Raw genomic sequence first — 23,283 nt, 5'->3', positions numbered from 1 at the left:
ATTTAAGAGTACTTACAGATGGGACAGCTTCTAACAAGTGAAAACTAGTTAAGTCAAATTGGTTACATAAAACTATCATGTTACAGAAAGTTTCAATGATACCTGCTTCAGTTACTGCTGTTCCTGCAATAGTTTTCGCAACACTACTATATGAGGCAACAGAGTTGCCTATGAGTTGCTGCTTAACGCTCTGGTGTATTAATTTCAGATGACTGAATACAATCTAAATTAAAGTCTCAGGATGGGAAGATCTTGACACATTTAATCTTCTGGGCCATTAAGTACTCAGGCAGAACTGAAGGAAATCTTAGTGTTGGTCTTCTGGATTTCATAGGCAAAAAAAATGACACACTGCTTCTAAATGTTTTGTTCTTACATCCATTTCAAAGCTTCTGTTAAAACATTCTTGTAATGGTTGGTGGACATTGCAGGTACTGAAAAGCTGTGCAGTAATGCAATTCTGCTGTATGAGTGACGTGTGCGTTTTCATGGATTTGTCTGTTCAGCAAAGTGAATTCTGCAGCTGATGACACTTTTCATAATTTAATTTTCAAAGCAGCATTCCTGCATTGGTAGTTTTAATTGCCAAGGTTGCTATTGTTACAGATTCAGTTTTTCAGAAAAGGGAAAACATTTGTGAACGGTAGGAAAGTAGATTGTAGTAGGCTGTGATTTGATCTACTGGAAATTATTACCTCATGAATGATACAGTTGAGGTAATGTGGATGACTTACCACATACAGCTCTTACCAGTTGTCTTCCTGTTTTCATTGGTTTAAATTTGATAAGTATAAAACTGTAAATACGCAAGAGGAGACCAGTAGCTATATGTCGACAAGCAGGAAATCATTCTTGCCTGAATTCACAGGCTATAATGTTCAGAATGTGCATTAGTAGCTTTAATCATTCAGGGAAAGCTAAGCTGTACCTATTATTACAGAAATGGGAAAAAAGATCTGTAGGGAATATGCACAACAAAGAGTTAATTAGTTGTATCCAGGTGGTATTTCAATATACGCCAAAACAGGATTAATTATTTGGACTATGCAGTACAAGAAAATCAGTATTTTTTCTTTTCATGCTGAAGTAAGCAGATAATTCTTTTTCTGGGGGGGGTTGAAACTAGAATAGTGCCTCTTGCTACCATTTTCCAAGTTAACAGTTCTACCTATCTATGACCTTATTGTCATTCAAAGATCTTACTGGATGTTAGATGCTTTATCTCCAAAAAAGATGCTTAGTTAACTTTTGCTATTGTTACTCTGAATGTTTCTAGAAGTGTATACTAGAGATTATGAGTAAAATACTGAGGTATGTGATAGTAACCTCAGGGGAAAAAGTTAAATCACTTCAGATTTTGAAGGTAACACTTTGCAATTTGAATTGATTACTACATCTCTGGTTGTTCTGATGTACAGCCATTGTAAATGAGTGCAGCTGGTGGATACCCAACACATTTCCTCTTACTGGCACTATTTTTTAATGCAGAAATACTATTTGATCTCTAACATACTACTATTTCTCTGTATTTTTATCTTCAGTTTGGAAGACTGCTTGACCTATGTCATCCTATTCATAAAAAATACCAACTTGCTGTTACCAAGGTATTTAGCAGATATGTGACTGCTATTGTTGTTGCCACTGAAAAAACAGCAAGAGATTGCATTCACTTCTTAAAACAAGAACGAGCTGAACCTGAAACTTTTCTTGCTTTAGATTACATTGATGTAAGTACTGTTTTCTTTTTTTCTGTCATCAGCAAGTTAATACACTTGTAAATCTTGATATTGGCTCACTTATTTTAGTTAAGTTTAAGTTTACATGTTAAGGCCTTTGCCTTTGCCTTACACTTATGTGGTGAACTTTATGAGGTTGCTGTCGGCCCATTTCTCCAGCCTGCTGAGGTCCCTCTGGATGCCAACATGATAACCTGGCATACCAGCTACTCTTCCCAGTTGTGTCAGCAGCAACCTTGCTTGAAGGTATATTCTCCCCTGTCATCCTGATAATTAATGAAGATGTTAAATTGGTCCCAGTACTGACATGTCTAGTAACTGGCCTCCCACTGGACTTTTTGCCACCAGTCACTAGCCTGTGGGCCTGTCTGTTCAGGCAGTTCTCAGTCCACCTCACTGTCTGTTCAGGCAGCCCATATTTCATAATTTTCTTTGTGAGGATCTTACGGGAGGTAGTGTTGAAAGACTTAACTGAAGCCTAGGTAGACAATATCCACTGCTCTCCCCTTACCTACTAGGCCAGTCATTTCATTGTAGAAGGTTGTCAGGTTGGTCATGTATGACCAGCATGGTGAATCGAGAGATTTCTGCTGACTGCTCCTCCAAGACTTTCTTGTTGTTCATGTGCCTGGAGATTGTTTGTAGAATTAGTTGCTCCATCGCCTTTCCAGGGTTCAAGGTGAAGCTGACTGTCCTGTAGTCCTTGGGGTCCTCTTCCCCCTTTTTGAACATGGGAGTGACACTTGGCTTTTCTCCAATCCTTGGGTACCTTTTTCTGTTGCCACGATCATTCAAAGATTATTGAGCGGCCTTGCAATGGTATCAGCTAGCTCCTTCAGCACTGTGGTTGCATCACATCAGGGTTTATGCATGCTTAAGCATTCCCTGATCTGGTCCCCTTCCATCAAGGGTATGTCTTCCTTGTTTGAGGCTTTCCCCCCTGGTCCCTGGAACCCAGGATTCCTGGAGGCTAGTCTTGCTAGTAAAGACCAAGCTGAATAAGGAATTCAGTGTCTCAGTCTTTTCCGTATCCCGTGTCATGAGGTTCCCTGCCTCATTCAGCAGCAGTCTCACGTTTTCCCTGGTCTTCCTTTTGTCACCTTTACTTACAGAAGCCATTTCTTTGCCATCCCTGGTCAGGTTCAATTCCTTGGGCTTTGGCTTTCCTAATGCTATATCTGCATGCTTGAACAGTGCCTCTATATTTCTCTCAGGTTACCTGTCTGTGCCTCTACCTTCTGCGTGCTTCCTTTTTGTGTTGGGAGTTTTGCCAGGAGCTCCTTCTGTATCCATGCAGGAAGCCAGGCAAAAATGCCAGGAGGCCTTCTCATTGGGACGTTTGCCCTTAAGGCTGGAGGAGGTGATCCTTGAATATTAACCAGCATTCTTGGGCCCCTCTTCACTCTGGGGCCTTATCCCATGGGACTGTAATGAACACATGTTTGAAGAGGCCAAAGTCTGTTTCCCTGAAGTCCAGGGTTGTGAGCTTGCCTTTTGCCCTGCTCCATTCCCTCAGGATCCTGAACTCTCCTAGCTCATGCTTACTGCAGTCTGGGCTGCTTTTGACCTTCCTTGTTAGTGAGTATGAGGTCTAGCAGAGCACCTCTTCCCCTGGGCTGCTCTGTCACTTGGGTGAGGAAGTTGCCATCAGTGCCTTAAGGAACTGCCTGAATTGCTTATGCCCTGCCGTGTTGTCCCTGTAGCCGTTATCAGGGTGGTTCATGCACCCCATGAGGACAGGGCATGTGAGTGTGACAGGCCTCATCTATTTGTTCTTCCTGGTCAGCAAGATACCCACTACAATGTTACCTTTACCAGTTCTCTCTTCAGTCCTTACCCATGACCTCTCAGTTGGCTCATCATCCTTCCCCAGGCAGAGCTCTGCATTCCAGCTGTTCCTCACATATAGGGCATCTCCACATCCTTGTCTTCCCAGCCTGTCCTTCCTAAAGAACCGGTATCTCTCCATTGCAACGCTCCAGTTGTGGGAGCCATCCTGCCATGTCTCCCTGATCCTGAGAAGATTGTAGCCCTGCAGCTGCACACAGATGTTTAACTCATCTTGTTTATTCCCCATGCTACATGCATTAGTGTACTTGCATTTCATGCACAGTGGAATTTAGATTTTACAGATTTAAGGACTGTAGTATATGTGGAACATGAAAACCAGATCTGTTTCTAGTCTTGCAGTGACCAAGACCCCAGTTAGGTCCTGTCCCCAGACCACTTAGACTTGGACATGCTTTGCTATTACAAAACTGATTCTAAACGCTGCCTTACTTGCTTTACAGGTTAAACCAATCAATGAAAAGTTACGAGAGATAAAAGGAGCTAAAATGATGGTGGATGTTGTACAAACTCCATTTCCTCCACTGAAAAAAGTGATTCAATTTGTGAGTGGGAATGGCTTGGTCTGCGAAACAATTAAAGAAGCAAAACAAATAGCATTTGATGGACCAGAAAGGTTGAAAGTAAGAGGATTAATTTTGTTGAATATGTTTTTCATTGCAGTTACGTATTTGATGCGGTTTAAATAATTCTTCTGTTAACATCCCATGAAGCATTGCAGATAAACACAGAATGCTGTTACACTGTCTAGTCTGTTCTCACATAAATAAACCCCCAGATATTTCCCATGGTTATGTTTTCCTCTGTACGGTAGTATGTTAAGTGATCTCCTGGGAAAAGGAGGCAAATCAGAAGATAGTGTCCAAATGTTTCTTGGTATGGACCTTGTAATGAAGAGGAGGAAGGATAATCCTGTTCGTAAAACTGTCAGATTTAAAAAGTACAGACTTAATTTTGCTAGCTTTTCTACGAAGAAATGCTTTCAAAAATTCTTCAAAATATCTGACCATCTCTTAGTTGTAGATGTCAGCTGTGTTGAGGACTGGAAGCCTCTCTGTCTTTTCCTGCAGTTTGTTCTTCTGTTCCATATCTCTTGCTGTAGACAGTCCGTGGCGCCCTTTTGTGCGCTTAGTACACCTTTTAAAATCTTGATTAAAACAGCTTTAATTAAAAAAGCAAAAAAAGTTGAAGGTGAGCATGAAACCACATTTACATGGAATCGTCACAAAACCACTTGTGTTCTTTATTAAAATTTACACTTTGTTTACAAACAAGCTGTTTTATTTCATTATTGCATAGCTTCATTTGCTCTACTGAGCCAGACATAACCTTCTGAGTTGCCAGTGTGTCCACAAATGTCTCATGTTATTTCCGACATACAGGGAAATTGGACAATTCATCTGCTTTTTCTGATCAGTTGTAATACCAAAATGTGACTAGTGCCAAGAAACAACAGGGGTTTTGTGGCTTCATGTAGCTCATATTAGCAGGTTTGGAACAGGAGAAAAATTGGAGTTCAACTAAAATGTGCTTGTTGCTTGTTTAGCTGCCGTATCTTGGTGCACTAGCTCATGGGATATTTTGGCTGCTTTTGTCTTCAGATTTTTTGGGGGTTAATTATTTTTTTTTGTCTTTCAGACAGTGGCTCTTGATGGAACTTTATTTTTGAAATCTGGAGTGATTTCTGGAGGATCAAGTGATTTAAGAGCTAAGGCTAGATGTTGGGACGATAAAGAAATAAATAAAATGAAAGAACAAAGAGATAGCTTGATTAATGAGTTAAAGGTAGGTTTGTTTTAAAGCACTTAACTGCAGAAGACATAAAGGGATAAAAGTTGTGTCTAATTTGGCTATGGGAAGGTGATTTTCTAAAAGGGTGATTTTTAAAGCTAGAAGATGCAGACAGGATATAATAGCTGGGTTTTGCCTTCTATTTAATAATAATCAACTGTGGGTCTTTTTCCATAGCTGGCTGGCAGGTTGGCTCACATATTACAGAGGTAGTGAACCAGGATAACACTATGGATAAAAATTCCTTCAAGGAAAAAGAGCTGTTCAAAGTACCTGAAGGCTTTTAGTGAAAAGGATTATACATTCTGTCAACGTGAAAATATTTGCACAGACCAAAATCTGTGTTAAATTTGTCATACCTCTAGTTACTTTAGAAGAGGGATAGAGTAGGAGATTAGGAATTTACAAGCATATGCTTTGTTTTAAGAAATACATGTTACAAAATTACTGTTGAATATGACTGGTGCTATCAGCATTTACCTTGAATGCAGCCTACATCAGTGAGGCTAGCTTTATGTAGTGTGTCAATCTGAAAAATGAGTAATTTCCAAATAAGTCACTTTTTGTTCAAAATGCTTTTTCTCCCATTGTAATGTTTTGCTAGGACTTAATGAAGATCAAACGTAAGGAGACTGACTTGAAGCAGTTGCATGCTCAGTGCCATGGAACTCAGACACGACTTAAATATTCACAGAGTGAACTAGAGCTTATTAAGAAGAAACATCTTGCTAAACTCTACATGGTATAGTACTAAACCTTTATAGCTTTCATGTTTAATAATTGTAATCTTTTTACCTAAGCTGTAATTACTGATGAAGTAAATACTGCTTCCTTATGTAGTTTTTTTAATTGTGTTTTACATGCAGCAGTTATTACTGAGAAATTAATAAAATATAAAAAACAAGACTACAAAGTAATCTACATAAAATCTAAAATAGAAAAACCTTAAATTTGTATTTCTGGTAAGCTTGGGTTATCATTTAGTAACCTTCAGAAGTCTGTAAGTCAGAATGCACTTTAAACAATACTTAAGTAATTTGCTTTTCTGCCTATTAAAATGGTAATCATTGCATGCAAATCGCCAATAATAGTGGGTAAGTGGCACTTGAGAAGATAAACTGTATTTTTCCAATTAAAAACATTATGTACTATCTTGAACAGAACTGTCTGAATTTCTAGAAAGTTGACCATCCTATTATGAAAAAATACCATCTTTGTCATTTCTATCTAGGAAAAATCAAAATTGGAAAGTGAACTGGTAAATATTGAGTCTCAGCATGATATGCTGAATGAAGTAATAGCACAAAGAAAAGAAAAAATAGAAGAATTTCAGAAAAAAATTAATGAGGTAATGCCTTCTGTCATAGTCATGACAGCTTATGCTGTTCCACTACAGAAACTTCTCATCTCTACTTCTCTCTGGAAACTGCCTTTGTTTCTACTCTTGCCAAACAAATCTGATACAGACTATGGAAAAGTGGTGCTGTAGTTTTATCTGGAAAATTTGCAGCCCTGCACCTAGATGCTTGTGTGAATATAGACTCTTAGAGAGTTTCCTCACAACTATTTGTAGTTACTTGAGGTGTATAGTACATGTATAATTTTGTTCCTGGCCTTTGACCCATTCTTATCAGTCTATCTTGGATTAATCTCTGACTGGAATTCTGCACATAAAAAGAAGCCAAAATTGATGTCCTCTGTCTTGCTTGTGGTGCAGGCGTGAGAGAGTGCAGATGTCTGTCATCTGCAAACACTAAGAAAGTCATTGATGCTTATGCTATAAGAATTCCAGATCCAAGGAACTTTTCTTTTACTTGTTCTGTGAAAAAAAAAAAAAACCCCAAACCAAAAAAAAAAAAAAAAAACCCCTGACAAAAATACAAAACCCAAATGGAGGCTGGTCATCGGTTTCCAAAGAATAGTGTTAGTTGAATAGTATAACTTGATTTCATGTAGTATTTGAAACCTGGTTAAACAAGCCTCTGTACCAAAACAATATAAAAACCACTGAGTTTTGAGTAAAGTTCTCTTAAAATTTTGTTCAGTCCATTGGATTTCCTTTTAAATGCTGTAGGCTGTTGCTGTTTCATTGTTTAGTCTTGCCATATACACTATGCCTACAATTTGCCTGCTTAAATTTGTCATTAAACTCTTAGGACTGGTTTTGGCTGAAACTTCTGTTAGTGTATACTAACATATATATAAAATAGGAAATGAGAGATTCTGTAGTGTATTTTTTTCTTGTGACTTTGCTATAAATGGAACATAGTACTTAATATTTATGGATTGCTTGAAAGGATTAAAATGAAGAATGGAACTACACAAAGAAGCCTGATGTATCCAATTAGCGTCATGTATCCCGTTCAGCTTTCTCTTCTTCAGTTGACTGGGAACAACAGACAAGAAGCATTTAGATCAGAGTTAACTTTTGCAGATCATATGCCTTGTATCTGGCAGTGTACTGAAAGTGTTATTTGAAAATTAAAGTATATAGATTATTTCTCAGTAGTTCAGTTTCCTGTTTCTTAAAGTACCATGAAAATCCAGCCTGTAGCATGAAATGATTGTCTAAATGTTTTACTTCTATGAGTTGCAAAATAGCATAAACATTATTTGCTCCGCTTCTCTTTTTTCAAAGGCTGAAGATGCTGTTTTCCGGGAATTCTGTGAAGAAATCGGTATAGAAAACATTCGTGTATATGAACAAGAACATGTGAGACAACAAGAGAAGATCGATAAGGAAAGGTGATACTTGTAACTGAAATGTAAAGTAGTGGTTTGTATTAGATTTGGCATGCTGGTAAACAAGTAACCCCATCATAGGAAATACCACAAAAACCCTATAAGACTGTAGAAGGTTATAATCCTTTCAGTGGTAATATTTAGCAGTTGCACTGCTATGGTTTGAGTTTATTACACAATTGTAGTCAGTGACATTTTGCAACAAACTTGAAAGATAAAATTTACTGGTTTAGTAGCATTGTTGTAAAAGAATCAAGCAAAGAATAGTTTTCTAAACTCCATGTTGAAAAATGGCTCGCAGACTGAGGATGGATGAGTAACTCGTGTATCAAAAATCTTGAAAGAGAACTGGGTGTAAGATGCGGTGATTTGGTATAGGGACATGCTGTTAAGGAAAACAGGGTCTTAATTTTCTCAACAGGCAACGTTAGCTGGTATTCCCTTCAAACAGGCACATGTCACAGGACCGCAAATGCATGTCTTAACAAGGATGTTAAAATGAACTATCTCCTTGTACTACAGGAATTTTCAGGCAGATGATAGTTTGTGCATTTCCTGACTTTATAGAAAATACACCTTTTCTACATGAACTAGTGTAATAGCTAGCACTGAGCTCAGTTTTCTTTTCAGTCATCTCTTCAGCTGCTAAGACACTCTGGTTTTCAGAAACTAGTCCAAATGTATGTGTTTGGCTAGGGCTGCAATGAGGTAGTAGTACGGTGTGTTCAGTTGCAGTTAAAGCACCTGCTGGCTGAAGTGATTCAATCATTTATTTATGTTTGTGAGAACTGAAGTTTGGTGAAGTGTAAAGTCAGAACAACAAAAAGAGGAGTTTTTTGCATGACCTTATGCTACACTGCACATATGGCCTTGGCCTTGCTTGTGCTCTAACTTGCCATCCTGTAAGCCTATGCTGTGGTGCCTTCTTGCCCAGGTCTAAGAGTCTGGAGCTGGTGTTATGCCAGTGCTTTTGCCAGAACAGGTGCAGTGTTAGTAAGTCATTTTGGGAAGCTCAAAGTTCAGAGGCAGACAGTAACAGCTGAGAGGGTACCTTTCTTTAAACAGCCGTTTAGTTTTACTTCAGTCCTTGGTCACAGCAGCATATGAAGAAGTTTCTGGCATTGTACCCCTGCAAACAAATACGGGTCTCAGTTGAGAGATGATAAGTAAGCCTGATTATGGCTTAAAAAGCTCTGGTCTCATGCTTCTTAATTGCCCTCTCCCAACTAAGATGGGTTTTTTATAATACTCAGATAAACATACATGGCAACCGACTAGGAGGTTTGCGGAGGCTGAGCAGGGGGGCGCAGGCACTGAATGAATCTATGGCATCAGTGCAGCTTTTCCCCAGCTCATATCCACATCATTTACAGGTATATCATTCATACTGAGATACTTGCATTTTTAATATCACTTGCCATATTGAGAGTGCCCATGATGTGTCTTTATATTGTATTTATTTAACTATTATCACTGTGTTTTTGTAACCTCTGGTATATCCACAGGATGTGGTGTAGTGGAATCAATGATCCAAACGTTTGTGAATTTTTGTGTTCACATAGAATATAGCATTTTTATGTTTTCACTTTGACTATTTAGATACATATTGTAATAGCTTCACAGTTACTAGTCTGCTTTGTAAGTGTTGGTTTGAAATACTGTACTTCGACTAGACTGGAGTTTGAAAATCAGAAGACACGACTAAACTTTCAGCTGGAATATAATCGTGAACATCTACAAAAATTAACAAACGTAGTCAACAAGTTGAGAGAGAGCATTCATAAAGATGAAGCTGCAATTATTGGGCTACAGAAGGTAACTGTGATATATACATATATATATGGGACTGAGAGGGAAGAATGCACTGAATTAAAATTTTGAATAAACTTAGTTGATGCTGTTGAGTAATTCTTCTAGGGCTTAATTCAGTGCTGACTTTGTAAATGTTAGAAAAATGGAGTTGCATATTTTCACACTAACTTTGGAATAACCTATCATATTAGGATGCTTACTAAAAATTTAAATTGGGATTACTGTATGTACGGTGTTGTGTTCAGCTTATGACAAGGCAGCATATGACTACAGATAAAACTAGTAGCATGTGGTTGAGATTCATTAGAAAGTTTTATGAGTAATAGCATACAACTCCTGGTACTTTGCATCTTTAAGGTGCTTCACAGCTACTAATAGACTTTAAATAATTCTATGAAAACTAATTCAGATTTTTAGTTGAAATAATATGAATGGGTTCTTCCTTCATAGTGTTATCTATTCATAACTAGCTTTTTTATTACGTTAATGTTGCTTGTTAAATAAACTATGCTTATGGTGGAAAGTGAAGGAGAGAAGATGTATAATAGTGCTTTAAATAAAAAACAAAAGTGAAATGTAGAACTGCCCTGGAGTAGGCAGAAAAAAACATTTGCATCATTTGAACTCTGTGTTTTAACATTAGAAAACATACATTCCTGATACTGAGGAAAAAACAATAGATGTTTAGTCAGACATGGTTTCATGCATGTCTGACTTCATGCCTGTATGGATAATTCTTCTGAAATACAACTTCGAGCAAAATCAGATATTTTTGTCCTGGAGAAGGATTGATTGTTTTAAATTCTGAAGATTATTTGGATACTGCAACAACAGTAGGCCTTAATTGGGTTGCCATAATACTAGGCTCTTAAGGACCATGTCTTCATGCATGTAGTGTTAGGTTTACTATATTCTGGCACCTGATATCTAGTGATTTAGCAGTGGTATGGGTTCTGTAAGGGAAGACTCCTCAAGAGTATCTCCACAGATTCTTTACTCTCTGCAGAGTACCTCAGGATTTACCTTTAATGAACATTACTTTCAAAAGGATTTCAAGTTACCTGAGGTGTTGCTAAATATGTTGTAGATGTACAGCAGATGGGATCCTTCTTGGAGGGCTAGGGGAACAACTGAGGAATAGGGAGTAGCCTACAGATCTTAGGTGTCCTAGGATCCCTGCCTTGTTTGGTGGCTTTATAGTTTAGTCCGGTACAGTCACAAATCCAGAGCTGGCTGTACATATGTGTACGAAATGTCTGGATCTTCCTATGTGTAAGACGGGTTGTTTTCCCAGTGCCTTTCAGATTTTGTGCTGTAACACATTTGGATGTATTAAAGCAGGTTTAAACTTTAACTCTTTCTATAATAAAGGCTCTATATCAAGGTTTACCATGAAAGGTTACAAATGTAAATATTTCTATGCAGGATGAAGAAAAGCTGCTAGAAAAAGTGAATGAAATTGTGGAGGAGCAGCAACATCTTAAGGATAGATTAAGTGCTCATAAATCTAAGGTTATAAAAACCCAAAATGAAGTTGAAGACTTTAGAAAGACATTGTTAACTCTTAATAGGTAATTACTAATTGTACTGCTGGGAAGACAATTAACGTGATAATATTTAGAAGTAGTTTAGTGATCAGATGTTTGAATTTCTCTTGTTTTGCTTTCCTGTGAAAGATTAATTAGAGAAATGGTAATTTGCACTTACCGTATGCATTAGTCAAAAAGTATTTCTAATGCAGTAAGTGGTTCCCAAAAGTAGCGTGAACAAGATTATTTCATGAGAGCCATCTCATAATAAGATGGTGTTATTCTGTATGGTTTATCTACCTAGTTTTGGGTCATCTTGTGATATCTGATAAGTATGTATTGGCTTGCAACTTGATGGGGGGGCCTATTAAGTTTGCTGGTAGTTTCATGTTTTTGAGTTGCACAGTTGATTCCAATAATAAGAATTCTTATTCTTTTTTTCTGATTTCAATGTTCTCCTTTCTTCCAGGCCTTTTGAGTGGTGAATATCTTAAATTAATATTAGGACACTACTTTGTCCTTCCTGTTCTCTTTGGAGACAGTTTATGCTTCAGTTTTCTTATGCTTGCTTGTTATTGATATGTTTAGTGTCTCTTAATCAGGCATCTTCTTTATGTTTAAAAAACGCGACATGTTGGCACAGTATGGCTAGGGGAAGTTGTGGAATTTTATATAAATTAGTTTATATATATAACTAATTTATATAAACACATTTTATAATGTGGAATTTTAACAGTATAAGACTGTTATGTGTCTGCCTTATTTAGCAACTTGATGCTATCAAAGGAATTAGTTGCAAAGAATGAAGGCGTATTTCAAGAAGATTAACGGTAAAAGATACTTGGTTAAACTTTAAAAGGATCAAATCTCCATACATGTTCAGCAGAGCTGAACAGAATGTAGTAGCAGTTAGGAAAGGTGGATGTACATACTGTAGTGTGAACTTGGCAACATTCTGAAACTATATCTGCACTGCTAGCATTTACCTTGCGATAGAATTAAGAGTTAAGCACGCAAGCTCGCTCTCTGCTATTCTGTATTAAAATGGTGTGTGGTTCTCGGCTCCCTCTTGAGTAATTTGGGAGAATTAAGGGGTGGAAGAAGTTAAGTACCACCTTCCTTTATGTTTGATGGGGATTGTAGAGGAAAAAACCCTCTTTGTTCTTGGTAACTTTTTCATGCTGTATGACTGTGGATGTTACTGGCAGTGATGCTTCTGCTCTTCAGGTTTTTTTGTGCCTTTTGTGTATGTAGGGAAACTACAAAATTACAAAAGGAAGCTACAGCTATAGAAACCTCCCTGGAAGAGAAAAGATTAAGACAACATAATATGCTTCTTGAATGCAAGGTGCAGGACTTGAAAATAAAGCTCCTGTCTGGATCACTGGATGACATCAGTGAAGTAGAGGTACTTTAAATGTTTATAGAAGATGGATATCACGGAGGAGCAATTGTTCAGAAATTCTTGAATTTAAAAATACTTGGTTTTCCTTACAGGACTGTTTGTCTTGCCTAGTAATGTTAAAATAAATAAAACATTTTAATGTGATTGGGCCTCGTCCATTTAAGAGAAGGATTTTTTGTTTACTTTCATAGACAAATATTGTTTGCAAGTATTTTTCCTTGTGATTGAAATGTATTCCAGTGAAATAATGTAAAATTCTTGTGGTATAAGAAAACTGGTATGAAGGAATATTCTACATACAGATATGTCAGAGGACACACAGGGGCCAGTGCAGAAATGTAAATAAATATGGTGTGTATATGGATTGAGATAATATTTGGTTAATCATTGATAATACAAATTCTGTCTAAAATCTAAAACCATGAAGAGGCTAAAATAGATATACACCTGCTGTCAGAGGGTTGACCCTCATTAGTTTTCTGTCATCCCTCTTTCTGCAGCATATCTTTTGTGAGGAGAAATTAACTTTCTCCACTGCTACAAAAGAAAAGAGCTATGGTTTTGAAGGACTTGTAATGTAAATCTTTCCAATCTGTATATATACAGTATGCACATTGTTCTAAATATATTACAAATAAACTACTGCTGTTTTCCTCTTTGCTTCAAACTGAAATTAACAGATGTTTTCATCTTCATTTAAGCAGTGCATTTTTTAATTAGACTTTAAATAGAACTTCACTAAATGTTAACTCCATTTTGGTTAGGGGAGGAGCTATGGAATAAGTTTACTTCACTTCATGCCGTGTTACCACTGTCTCCTCATTTTATATCCTCTTGCTGTATTGTTTTAACAGTTTTAAGTTTACTGTCATTTCTGAACCGGAATATCCTTCATATTTATAGCTAGGAACTGAAACGGAAGACACTCGGACTACATCAGGTATCTTTGAAAGGGAAGAGGCAATTCAGATAGACTACAGCAGCCTAGCAGAAGACCTGAAGGTATTTTTTGTTTGTTTGTTTGAAATTATTAGAGAATGAGTTTTTTATTTTTATTTAAAATCTTATTTGTTGAAAATATTTATTCTTCACCCTCGTCTTGAAATGAAACTTATTAAAAATACTGTTAAGTGTGTAATGTGGTTTGGTTTTGCAATCATATATAGCACTAACGGGTTCTGGATAGGTCAATTTCCCATATAACTTAAGTTCAATTTAAAGCTTGCCTAAACCGTAAAAATAGAATGATGAAATAGTAAATACAGCTCTGACTTTTCCTTCGTCCTTTATCTTCTGCCTTTAAGTTCCAACACTATATGTTATGACTCAAAACTCTTGAAACCAGTTACTGGCTACCAGGGAGACTGTACCGCTTTCTGTAGTATTTCAGAAACTGAGACTTACCGTACTTCCCTCTGTAACAGTCTGTTAGGTCATGTTTTCTTAGTACTTTTTTGTAGTAATTTTTTTCCTTTTTAATCATAAGGAAAATAATTAAATGTCAGAGGCTAGGTGCAAAGCAAGGTACGAATCAGTCATAACATGTCTTGAAGAATTCATCAAGAACCTGTCTTCAAAGGTTTTCCTTACAAATCAAGTAGTGAAGCCAGCCAGTCCCCCTCCTGTGTTGCATTTTAACCCAGACTTCTAGACTGAAGGCAATTTGTTTGTTTTCTAGGGGTCTTGTGGAAGAATATCTTAGGACCTAGTAAATTTATTCTGAGAGCTAAGACTGGGTGGGGTTTTGTGTTTTGCTGTGTCTCCAGTTAAAGCTATTAGATGAGTGGGGTACTTCTTCCAGAAACCATAAGAGTCTGTCATACATGTTGAAATGTCCTGGCCTAAAAGCAAGTTTTATTGCTTTAGTAATTTTATTTTTTTTCTTTAGGACCTAGATTCTGATAAAGATATAGAGGATCATCTGATCCAGATGCAGCAGGAAATAAAATCTAAAGAGAATACTTTAATGAAGACAGCTGCTCCAAACCTGAGAGCAGTAGAGAAATTGCAGATGGCTCGGGAAAAGTTCCAAGAATCAGTAGATGGTAACACTGAGGTTTTCATATTAATCTCTTCTGTGACTTTGACACTTTTCACCTTAATTGCAATTCCTCTTTCTGGGGTTGGTCCTGCTGGCTTTGCTGCTTTCAGATATTAAGGCATTTTTTGTACTCGCGTATTTATCTTCCGTTGTCGTCTTAATTATATGTAAGCACTTCTATTAACATATACTTTGCTGTAGGGTATTGAAATACAGTTTGAATGATTGGAAGGATACTTCGTGGCCAAATGACATTATAAAGTATTTTTACTTTCTAAAAATTACTGACTATAATCATAAAATATTTTTTTCTTAAATAATTGAAATAACATACATATGTTGTCCAGAACTCAGTCACGAGCATTACTGCAAAATTATTGGTGTCCTCAAAGAGCATTGCAGACACCAACAGTGTATTAAGCAAACCAAGGAGTTCTGAAGCTGTAACATATAAAAACTGGTGCTGCTTAAGGCTGTCCAGCTTACAGAAGGAATTAGGAGAGGTATTTTGTTCATTGCTCCAGATGAACGTGGCATAGGGCAAATCTGAATACATCCTAGTTTTTCAGGTTTTGGGGCCTCCATTTGAAATCTGGAAGGAAATTCATAATACTGGTATGCTCCTTGTATGTGCATTAGAACCTTTTCATGCAATAAATATTTTCCTTTGTTTGTTATGGTACACAATATATATTTTTTTCTGTGTATTTGCTTAGAGGCTTATGAAGGGGTAATTTTAAGTAATTTTTTTAATAGCTTTTGAGACCAGCAAAAAGGAGGCCAGAATATACAAGCAAGAATTTGAACTGGTGAAGAAAAAAAGATACGAGCTTTTCAACCAGTGCTTTGAGCATGCCTCCTTAGCTATTGATCAGATCTACAAGAAACTTTGCAGAAACAGTAGTGCCCAGGTGCGTCATGTTCTTAGGTGCTCAACTTAAAAGGTCTACTGGATGCTTTATCTAGAATAAGAGAACTTACTAATACTTGTGTGTTTCCAAAGACAGCTTCAGTCCTGAAGAAGAAAATCACACAATAATGAAGACTTTGGAATGTTAGGGTTAGGAGGAATAGGTATATAATAGGTATATAATGTGCCAAAGCACGCTTGACATTAGACAGAGAAATGTGGTCTACAGTGTTAACAAAATTGGGAACTACTTAGTTTGTGTTTAGCAGACCTGAAATTATCATGACACAAATGTGAAATACATTCAGGTACTTCAATTTAAAAATAACATTGGTTTACAGACCTGGTGATACCAATAATAAGTAGTTAAAAACACTTAATCATTAGTATAAATAAAACTAAAAATCATAAATCACTATTTCAATGCTAGTGTTTATATGAGGTTTTGAAGCTTCTTATACCCCACTTAAATAAACACTTTAATAGGACAGACTCAATATGTTTGCAACTTTTAAGAAACCTGTAGAAAAACTCTCACAATTGTCTTAATCTTCGCTAGTGTTCCAGTATTAACGCCAAAAGTAAAGAGGAAACTTCCAAATGCTTTGGTTACATCAAATTCTGTAGATGGTTGAATGTTTAAAAGGCTCAGGCTTGAACTCTTGTCTGTCTTAAACTTCAGAGTTTGTGTTTTCCCTGAGTCAGATACTCAGTAAATACTTAAAAAAAATCAAAAAATATCTTCAAATAATAAAGTAGAAATAATTTTACAAATATAAATAATAACGCATTTCTTCATGATTACTGGGCATATACCTTCTTCCCTAGGCTAAATATCAGGAAGGTCTTGAATTTGAATCCCTCTGTAGCAACCAGTATTTTCCAGGGTCATTGCTGGAAGTAGTTAGTTGGGTGCTGTCTTTCTGTGGCCTGTGATGCTCTGCCTTGATTTGTAACCTGTGGTCAAGAGATTATCCTGTGATTAGCTGAGAAGCTAAAACTGCCTGCTAGTTACTAACATAGCAGCTAAAGGAAGCTGGTCCAATTGCACTGAAGGGAAGTGCTTGCTCTGTGTGGTGATTGTTCTGGTCAGCTAAGGGAAAGGGTTAGCTCTGAGGTTTGCCATCAGAGGAAGTGGCCTAAGGTGCAGCTTGGACAGCTGGCTTTTAAGCAACCTTAACAATTTGTAACATGAAAAAATCTTAATTTTTCTTAATATATTAATAATACTTTACTATCTAGTCAAGGAAAGAGAAGCTTTGGTAGATCGAGTTAGTTTAACTTCCAGACGTAGACTCAGAACATTTGTGCACTGAATGTATGGCTCACTAAAAGTTATTTCATCAGCACATTGTGTATTACAGTACTTTAAAAGAAACTACTGCTTAAGAAATTGCACAGACACAGATTCATTATTCACCACCAGTTCTCTTTCATTCCTCTTCTGTGGAGAAAGGAATGTCATTCCTTTCATATCTTGATATGCAAGGAATTGATGTACCCTAGCAAGCCACAGTGTCCATACATATTCCTTTTGCATAGATACATGCAGTGGCATAGAAGTCAAGTATCTCACAATGCAACTCTCACATGGTTACAGCCTGAAGAACATTGTAGTAACAATGACAGGCATTCTCGGCAGAGAAAAGGAAGAAAATATGCATCCTTCCCACAAAACAAAGATGCTGCAGGTGCTATTACTTCCAGGACTATGTACCACAGAAATTATTTTAAATCAAATTAAAAGTTATGTTTCATTTTCTTTTTCTTCCACTGTGTCTGTGATCTGAGAGGAGTCATTTGAAATGAGTGTCAACTAAGGAAGTTTTTGTCTGTATCCGCTTGGGTAGAGGGGAAGAGACTGCATTGTTTTATTGTCTCTTCAATGGAGAAAAATAAACCATGTACCAATTAGCTTATCAATCATGCTTTTTAATGATTTGGTAAAATGGACATGCCTTTAAAATACACTTTTTACATTTTGGACCTGGGAAGCAGGATATAAAATATAGAGAAAGGCTACCTATATTAAAATCTTTATCCAGCCCAAAGCTAGGTTTTGTAAAACTAACCTTTCACAAAAAAGTGTAATTTTGAAGTATATTTACTTCTGAACAAAAAAGAAAACTGCTTTTGAAGTCTAAAACTCTAATAATAAAAAATAGAGCACTTACATAAAAGGTGATAAAATCAAGTTTATTCAGTAATTGAAAGTTTGTAAATAACAAATATGTAGAGCCATTTCCCAAATGGTTTTGTTAACTAGCCTCCTGGCTCATGATTCATTAAGGCGTATTCACTGGGAAATTTTATAGTGCTACTCTTTGGTATAGATGAACAGGTGTTTCCTACAAGTGAAGCCACCTTACCAGCTTCAACACTAGCTCAGTCACTATTTAAGCCTGTCCATCTTAATAATTTTATAAATGTCACTATTAATAATGAAATTTATGCATTTCCAGGCATTCCTTAGTCCTGAAAATCCTGAGGAGCCTTATCTGGAAGGCATTGGCTTTAACTGTGTGGTCCCAGGAAAACGCTTTATGCCAATGGACAGTTTGTCAGGAGGTGAAAAATCTGTGGCAGCTCTGGCTCTTGTGTTTGCTATACACAGGTAAAAGAAATATTATGGTATTACCCAAGTATGTGGCCGAGTAAGCGGCAGGAAGATTGATAGTGATAAACTTAAAAAAAATATTTTAAACACATTTGTAATACTCTATTCGAGCATTACTGGAGTCCTTATTCTTTACCTGTCATTACTATTTATCAAAATTTTATGATGGAGTAAGTGAATCTCTAAAGTAATCAGAATGTTTATTAACATTTTTGCATCTAAATGCGAAACACTGTTTTGTCTTCTACAGTTTTCGGCCAGCACCTTTTTTTGTTTTAGATGAGATAGATGCTGCCCTGGATAACGCAAACATTGATAAAGTAAGTTGGTCCCTTTCACCTTATCCTTTTATCAAGAATATAATATCTTTTGTAGAAGGACCACTACTCTTCATTACAGGCTGTTTGGCTAAAGAGATTGATTACACTATCTTAACCTGTTCTAAAATATATATTTGGTTTAGGGCTGAAATAATGGTTGTATGAGATCTTAGACTGGGGCTAGGTTTAAATTGATAGAAATCTAACTGGGTTTTAATCAGTCCCCAAACTGTGAAGCTGAGAAAAATAGGTCAGGAGTGTGAAAGCATGCTGCATGACCACATGGTACAGTCTGACACGAAGGTCACTTGTGAGTTGCTGGTTTGGTTGGACTGTTTAAGGCCTTTTGAGTTCCCTTACTTCTAAGTAGAAAGGAGTGTCATGTCGAAGTAGAGTCATTCTATCACTGGAGTATTTATTTTTAGCTTGCCTACTAAATATTTTTAAGTTAATACCAATTAAGGGCTATCACTCCTGTCATTCTAGTCACATGAATTCTTTATTAAAGTAACTTCCTGTTCTCTCAGTTTCTCTTTCCTGTTTTGGTAACAATCATTCACTGTAACAAAAACTTATGATAGAATATAAACAGTAAAGATTGCCAGCTGTAGACTTGAGCCTCTGGGAGGATACAAGGAGATTGTATGTAGGAGAAGAATCAAAAGGATCTCTGCAGGTGCCTGGGTTTTCTTCTGTGGAAACGTTCCTTTCCATGTAAAGATCAAGCTGTAATTCTCATTGCATTAATAGTATTGTCAGTCTTGGTGGAGCCTAACAAACAAAAACAGTTTTATAAACGCCAAACTTCTCTCCCACCCCCCTTTCCTAAAGGAGTTAACTGTGATGTGCCAAGTACAGCAGAGTTTGCTTGGAGGATACCTCTATAGTAGACAGCTGGGGAAGCTCCACTACTTGTGCCTGCCAGATAGAATTCAGCCTCGGAGGTTACTGACTCAGTGTAGCATTGTGAGAAGTGTTTTCCTGAACCCGAGTTCCTTAAACATTCCTTGGGCTACAAGTCCATGAGGGATGCTCATTATCCAGTACTTCTGAGCAGATGATGATGCCCTGAGTTTGCTTTAACTCAGTCCAGTGTGTTTCAGCAACACCAGATTAGATGTAATGGGACTGTAATGGAAATAACTAAGCAGGCTTTAGGGTTTGGCTCTCGATGACATGATCAGAAACAAGATTACGCATCAGATCACAGAACACTTCTGTGATCTAAGCTTTTTAGCAGGGTACACTTCTAGTTATTAATCTTTCACTTGGGACCACTGTGAGTTGACATATAACAGCTGAAGATCATGTATTCTGGTTAAATACTAACTTCCAGAAAACACTGGTAAATCTGGAGACAAATGTATCGTGGCTGATGACTTAGTTAGGCAGGCTGCCTCCACATTTTCCTTTACTGTCTGTCTTGTTTGCTATTACTGTTTCATGCTGAATTTCACATTTTGCCTTTTATCAAAGCGGCACTATATCAGATGATTAGTACTTCCTATCTCTGCAGACTTCTGTGGTCTTTTGGATACGAGTGTAGAATTCTCCATGGTTCTGTCTGGAGCTGGGCAGGGGTCCCAGGTCATGCCTAAAAAAGTTGCCAGTTACATGGATAAACTAGCCATCCAGATAAGTTCCTGTTGCAGTTATGGATGCAGCAGTTGCCGATTACGTACACATTCCATGAAGTTCATGATTTCTAGTATATTACCAACTTTCCATAGAGACTACAAATGATGCATTAACACAGCTAATGAGACACACTAATGAGGCATTTGGCTGCAGTTTGCCTTTCTGAATAGGCTTGTTCTGACATATCTGGTGAAAGAGATGGCCACTTCAAGAATGCACCATTCTTCCAAACGCTACAAAGAATAGCTGATTTTTCCTTTATGCAACTAGATTTCTAAATTCAAACGTATTTGAAATCTGGTTTACTTTTCTTCAGTTAAAAATCACGTTCATAGCCCACAAAAGGCTGTCATTAACAGTTGTTGCCACATGGTTCCCAGGCTTATAACCTTCAATTGGTAGTATTTTTACAGTTCGAAGGTACCATATTTCATTTGACTCATCAGCAACAGTAATATATGTTTTGAAGATGTATAGTCAAGAAAGTAAAGGACAGTAATGCAGAAAGCTTAAGTATATTAGACCAGAACTTATAGTCTATTTATAAAAATACCATCCATAAATACCAATTTATAGCCAGAGAGCTATTAAACTTAGGTTAGATTACACATTAGGGGCTAACCCTGAAATGTCCTTAGTGCGGTCTACGTTAATCCTTTAGTTGAATCCTTGGGGCACATCTAACCTGACTGGGAAGTTATGCTGAGCTTCCTGCTTTGAACTGGGATTCTACCTGTTTTTTAACCTCCATGGCTGGAGGTGCCCATCTCCAGTAAGGCAGGAGGATACTGGCTGCAGAGCCCCTGTCCAGAACGTCCTGTTTGGCTTACTGCCCTTGTGCAGTCTTTTTCCTGCCTGCTGCTCCCCTGACAAGATGCAGTGTGGAGGAGTTGGGGCAGGATGACAGAAAGGGGCTGCTTTTCATGTTAGCAATATGAAGGAGGCAACCTGTGGTACAGGCTGTAATGTATAATGTGCCTGGAGAGCAGCTGCCCATGTAATGCAGGAAAAGGGTGACGAAATGGTAGTTTCCTAGAAAATTCCTTTCATTGGCTTCAACATCTATCTCGGTATAGTTACAAGGAAAGTTAGATTATTTAAGCATGTGTGGAAAGTGTCTTCAGTTGCAGAATGACCAAAAGCAAAATTGCAGTGATCTGCAAGTACAATTAACCTAATGTTTCCTTGCTTCTGGGCTCTTTCGTGTATCTTTCTGTATCTGTAAAATGCAGTTGTTGCTGGAAAGCACCGAAACCTTCAGACAGAGGAATTAAATATTGCAAGTGAGCAAAAATGATATATGGAAAACTTTATGTTGCTAGTACTCACTGGTGTCCAGGTTTTATGCTTAGAACCAAGTCGTCATCTTTGCATTCTTTCCATTTAAGTATTTACTAAAGCAGATCTCAAATAATTTACTTGTAATTACACTGTAAAATGAACGTGAATTCTGTAACTCACTAAAGGCAGTTCTTCCACTAAAAAAAATAACTTACCTATCACATGGATATAACTGTGCAGACAAAAGTCTAATTAAAAAGGTGCTGGGTTTCCTTTATTCAGCAGTTGATTTATATTGTGGAACACTGATTTATTTAGTTGCCAATTTGTATTTGTACCTTTATTTTACAGATCATTGAAAAAATGCTGCTGTCTGCATAAGAATTGATAATTGTAGTATACAGCCAGTAACAACCTTTTCACACTTATTTTCCTTGTTCAGGAATTTCCACCTTCCTTTGTAGTTATATTAAGTAAAATATTTTTCATTGGCACTGGCCCTTTTCTGTAACTTTATTAATTGGAGTGAATGATTTATTTTCATACACCTTTTCAAAAAGCAGCAAATCTGAGGGGTTTTCTTAAGAACATATAAAGTATCTGTCTTAATAACATTTATTTCTCCTTTATCCTGCTTATTTCAGAACTGAATTACTGGGTTCTGCAGCTACCCTAGTTAGTTCTTTCCTGATCATTCCCTAACTATAGCATGGTTTAAGTCTGCCAGAACTGACTGACTGAAATATTTGGCTTCTTTCCAAAGGTATCAAGTTTCATAAGAGAACAGGCACATCAGCAGTTCCAAATGATAGTTATTTCTCTAAAGGAAGAGTTTTATTCCAAAGCAGATGCATTGATTGGAGTATGTCCAGAGGTAACAATTATTACCAAATTTTATTAAATAACAGACACTGGGTTTTGCCGAAGTACTGATTTACACCTTAAGTGTTACTGCAGTGAATTGTATATAATTGTGTTGCTGGATTTGAACTTTGTGTTCAGAAGTAAGTGCAGATACTGGCTCACTGAAAAGGTCATTTTTGTAACTTAGGCTCATTATTGTATCTCATAAACATTTATGAAATGCTTATTTCAGTTAACAGAAATGTTTTAAATTGTGTGATCCTTCTTCTCAGTATGATGAAGTTATGTTCAGTCAAGTGCTGACTTTGGATCTTACCGAGTACCCAGACGTTGATGACCAGGATGGATCAGAGAAGCACAGTCGCAGTTCTGTTTCAGAATAAAGCGTGGATGATTTCGGGGCCAGGTGACAACAGCAAGAACCATGTTTACAGCTTACTGTGACAAATCTGCGTTTGAATGTGGCTACTAGAGGTTGATATTGAAATGTTTACCTTTCAAATGAAGCAGTTTCTAAAATACTGATGGAAGCAACTGTTATTCATTGATACAGTTCTGTTAACAAGGGATAGCCAGAGGTTGTCATTGAGGCACGTAAAAGCCTGCAAAGCTTTCTCTTCAAATGTTTTGGGGTTTGTTTGCCTTAAGATGAAGGATTACAGGTTCATTCACATCAGCACAGTATTACAAAGAATAAGCCTCTTGCTTTTCTTATGAAAAGTATTGCTGCATTTCCAGTGCGCTGTTTA

General features: G+C 37.1%; 1 protein-coding gene across 1 annotated transcript in view; it reads left to right on the top strand.

Annotated features, from left to right (window-relative positions):
- SMC1B (structural maintenance of chromosomes 1B) overlaps positions 1-22,917 on the top strand; it is a 34,497-nt gene extending 11,580 nt beyond the window's left edge. Inside the window, exons 10-25 of the mRNA XM_056341261.1 lie at positions 1,542-1,727; positions 4,028-4,207; positions 5,223-5,369; positions 5,980-6,117; positions 6,607-6,723; positions 8,014-8,120; positions 9,791-9,932; positions 11,355-11,500; positions 12,713-12,866; positions 13,767-13,865; positions 14,752-14,908; positions 15,661-15,815; positions 18,277-18,428; positions 18,682-18,751; positions 22,434-22,544; positions 22,807-22,917. Of these exons, the coding sequence (XP_056197236.1) occupies positions 1,542-1,727; positions 4,028-4,207; positions 5,223-5,369; positions 5,980-6,117; positions 6,607-6,723; positions 8,014-8,120; positions 9,791-9,932; positions 11,355-11,500; positions 12,713-12,866; positions 13,767-13,865; positions 14,752-14,908; positions 15,661-15,815; positions 18,277-18,428; positions 18,682-18,751; positions 22,434-22,544; positions 22,807-22,917 (2,172 nt within the window). The remainder of the gene's footprint in view (positions 1-1,541; positions 1,728-4,027; positions 4,208-5,222; positions 5,370-5,979; positions 6,118-6,606; positions 6,724-8,013; positions 8,121-9,790; positions 9,933-11,354; positions 11,501-12,712; positions 12,867-13,766; positions 13,866-14,751; positions 14,909-15,660; positions 15,816-18,276; positions 18,429-18,681; positions 18,752-22,433; positions 22,545-22,806) is intronic.
- The last annotated feature ends 366 nt before the right edge of the window (positions 22,918-23,283 follow it).

The sequence above is a fragment of the Falco biarmicus genome, chromosome 5 (assembly GCF_023638135.1).
Source record: "Falco biarmicus isolate bFalBia1 chromosome 5, bFalBia1.pri, whole genome shotgun sequence".
In the NCBI taxonomy this organism is placed as follows: Eukaryota; Metazoa; Chordata; class Aves; order Falconiformes; family Falconidae; genus Falco; species Falco biarmicus.
The sequence above is the reverse complement of the archived record's forward strand: the minus strand, read 5'-3'. Positions and strand labels throughout refer to the sequence as shown.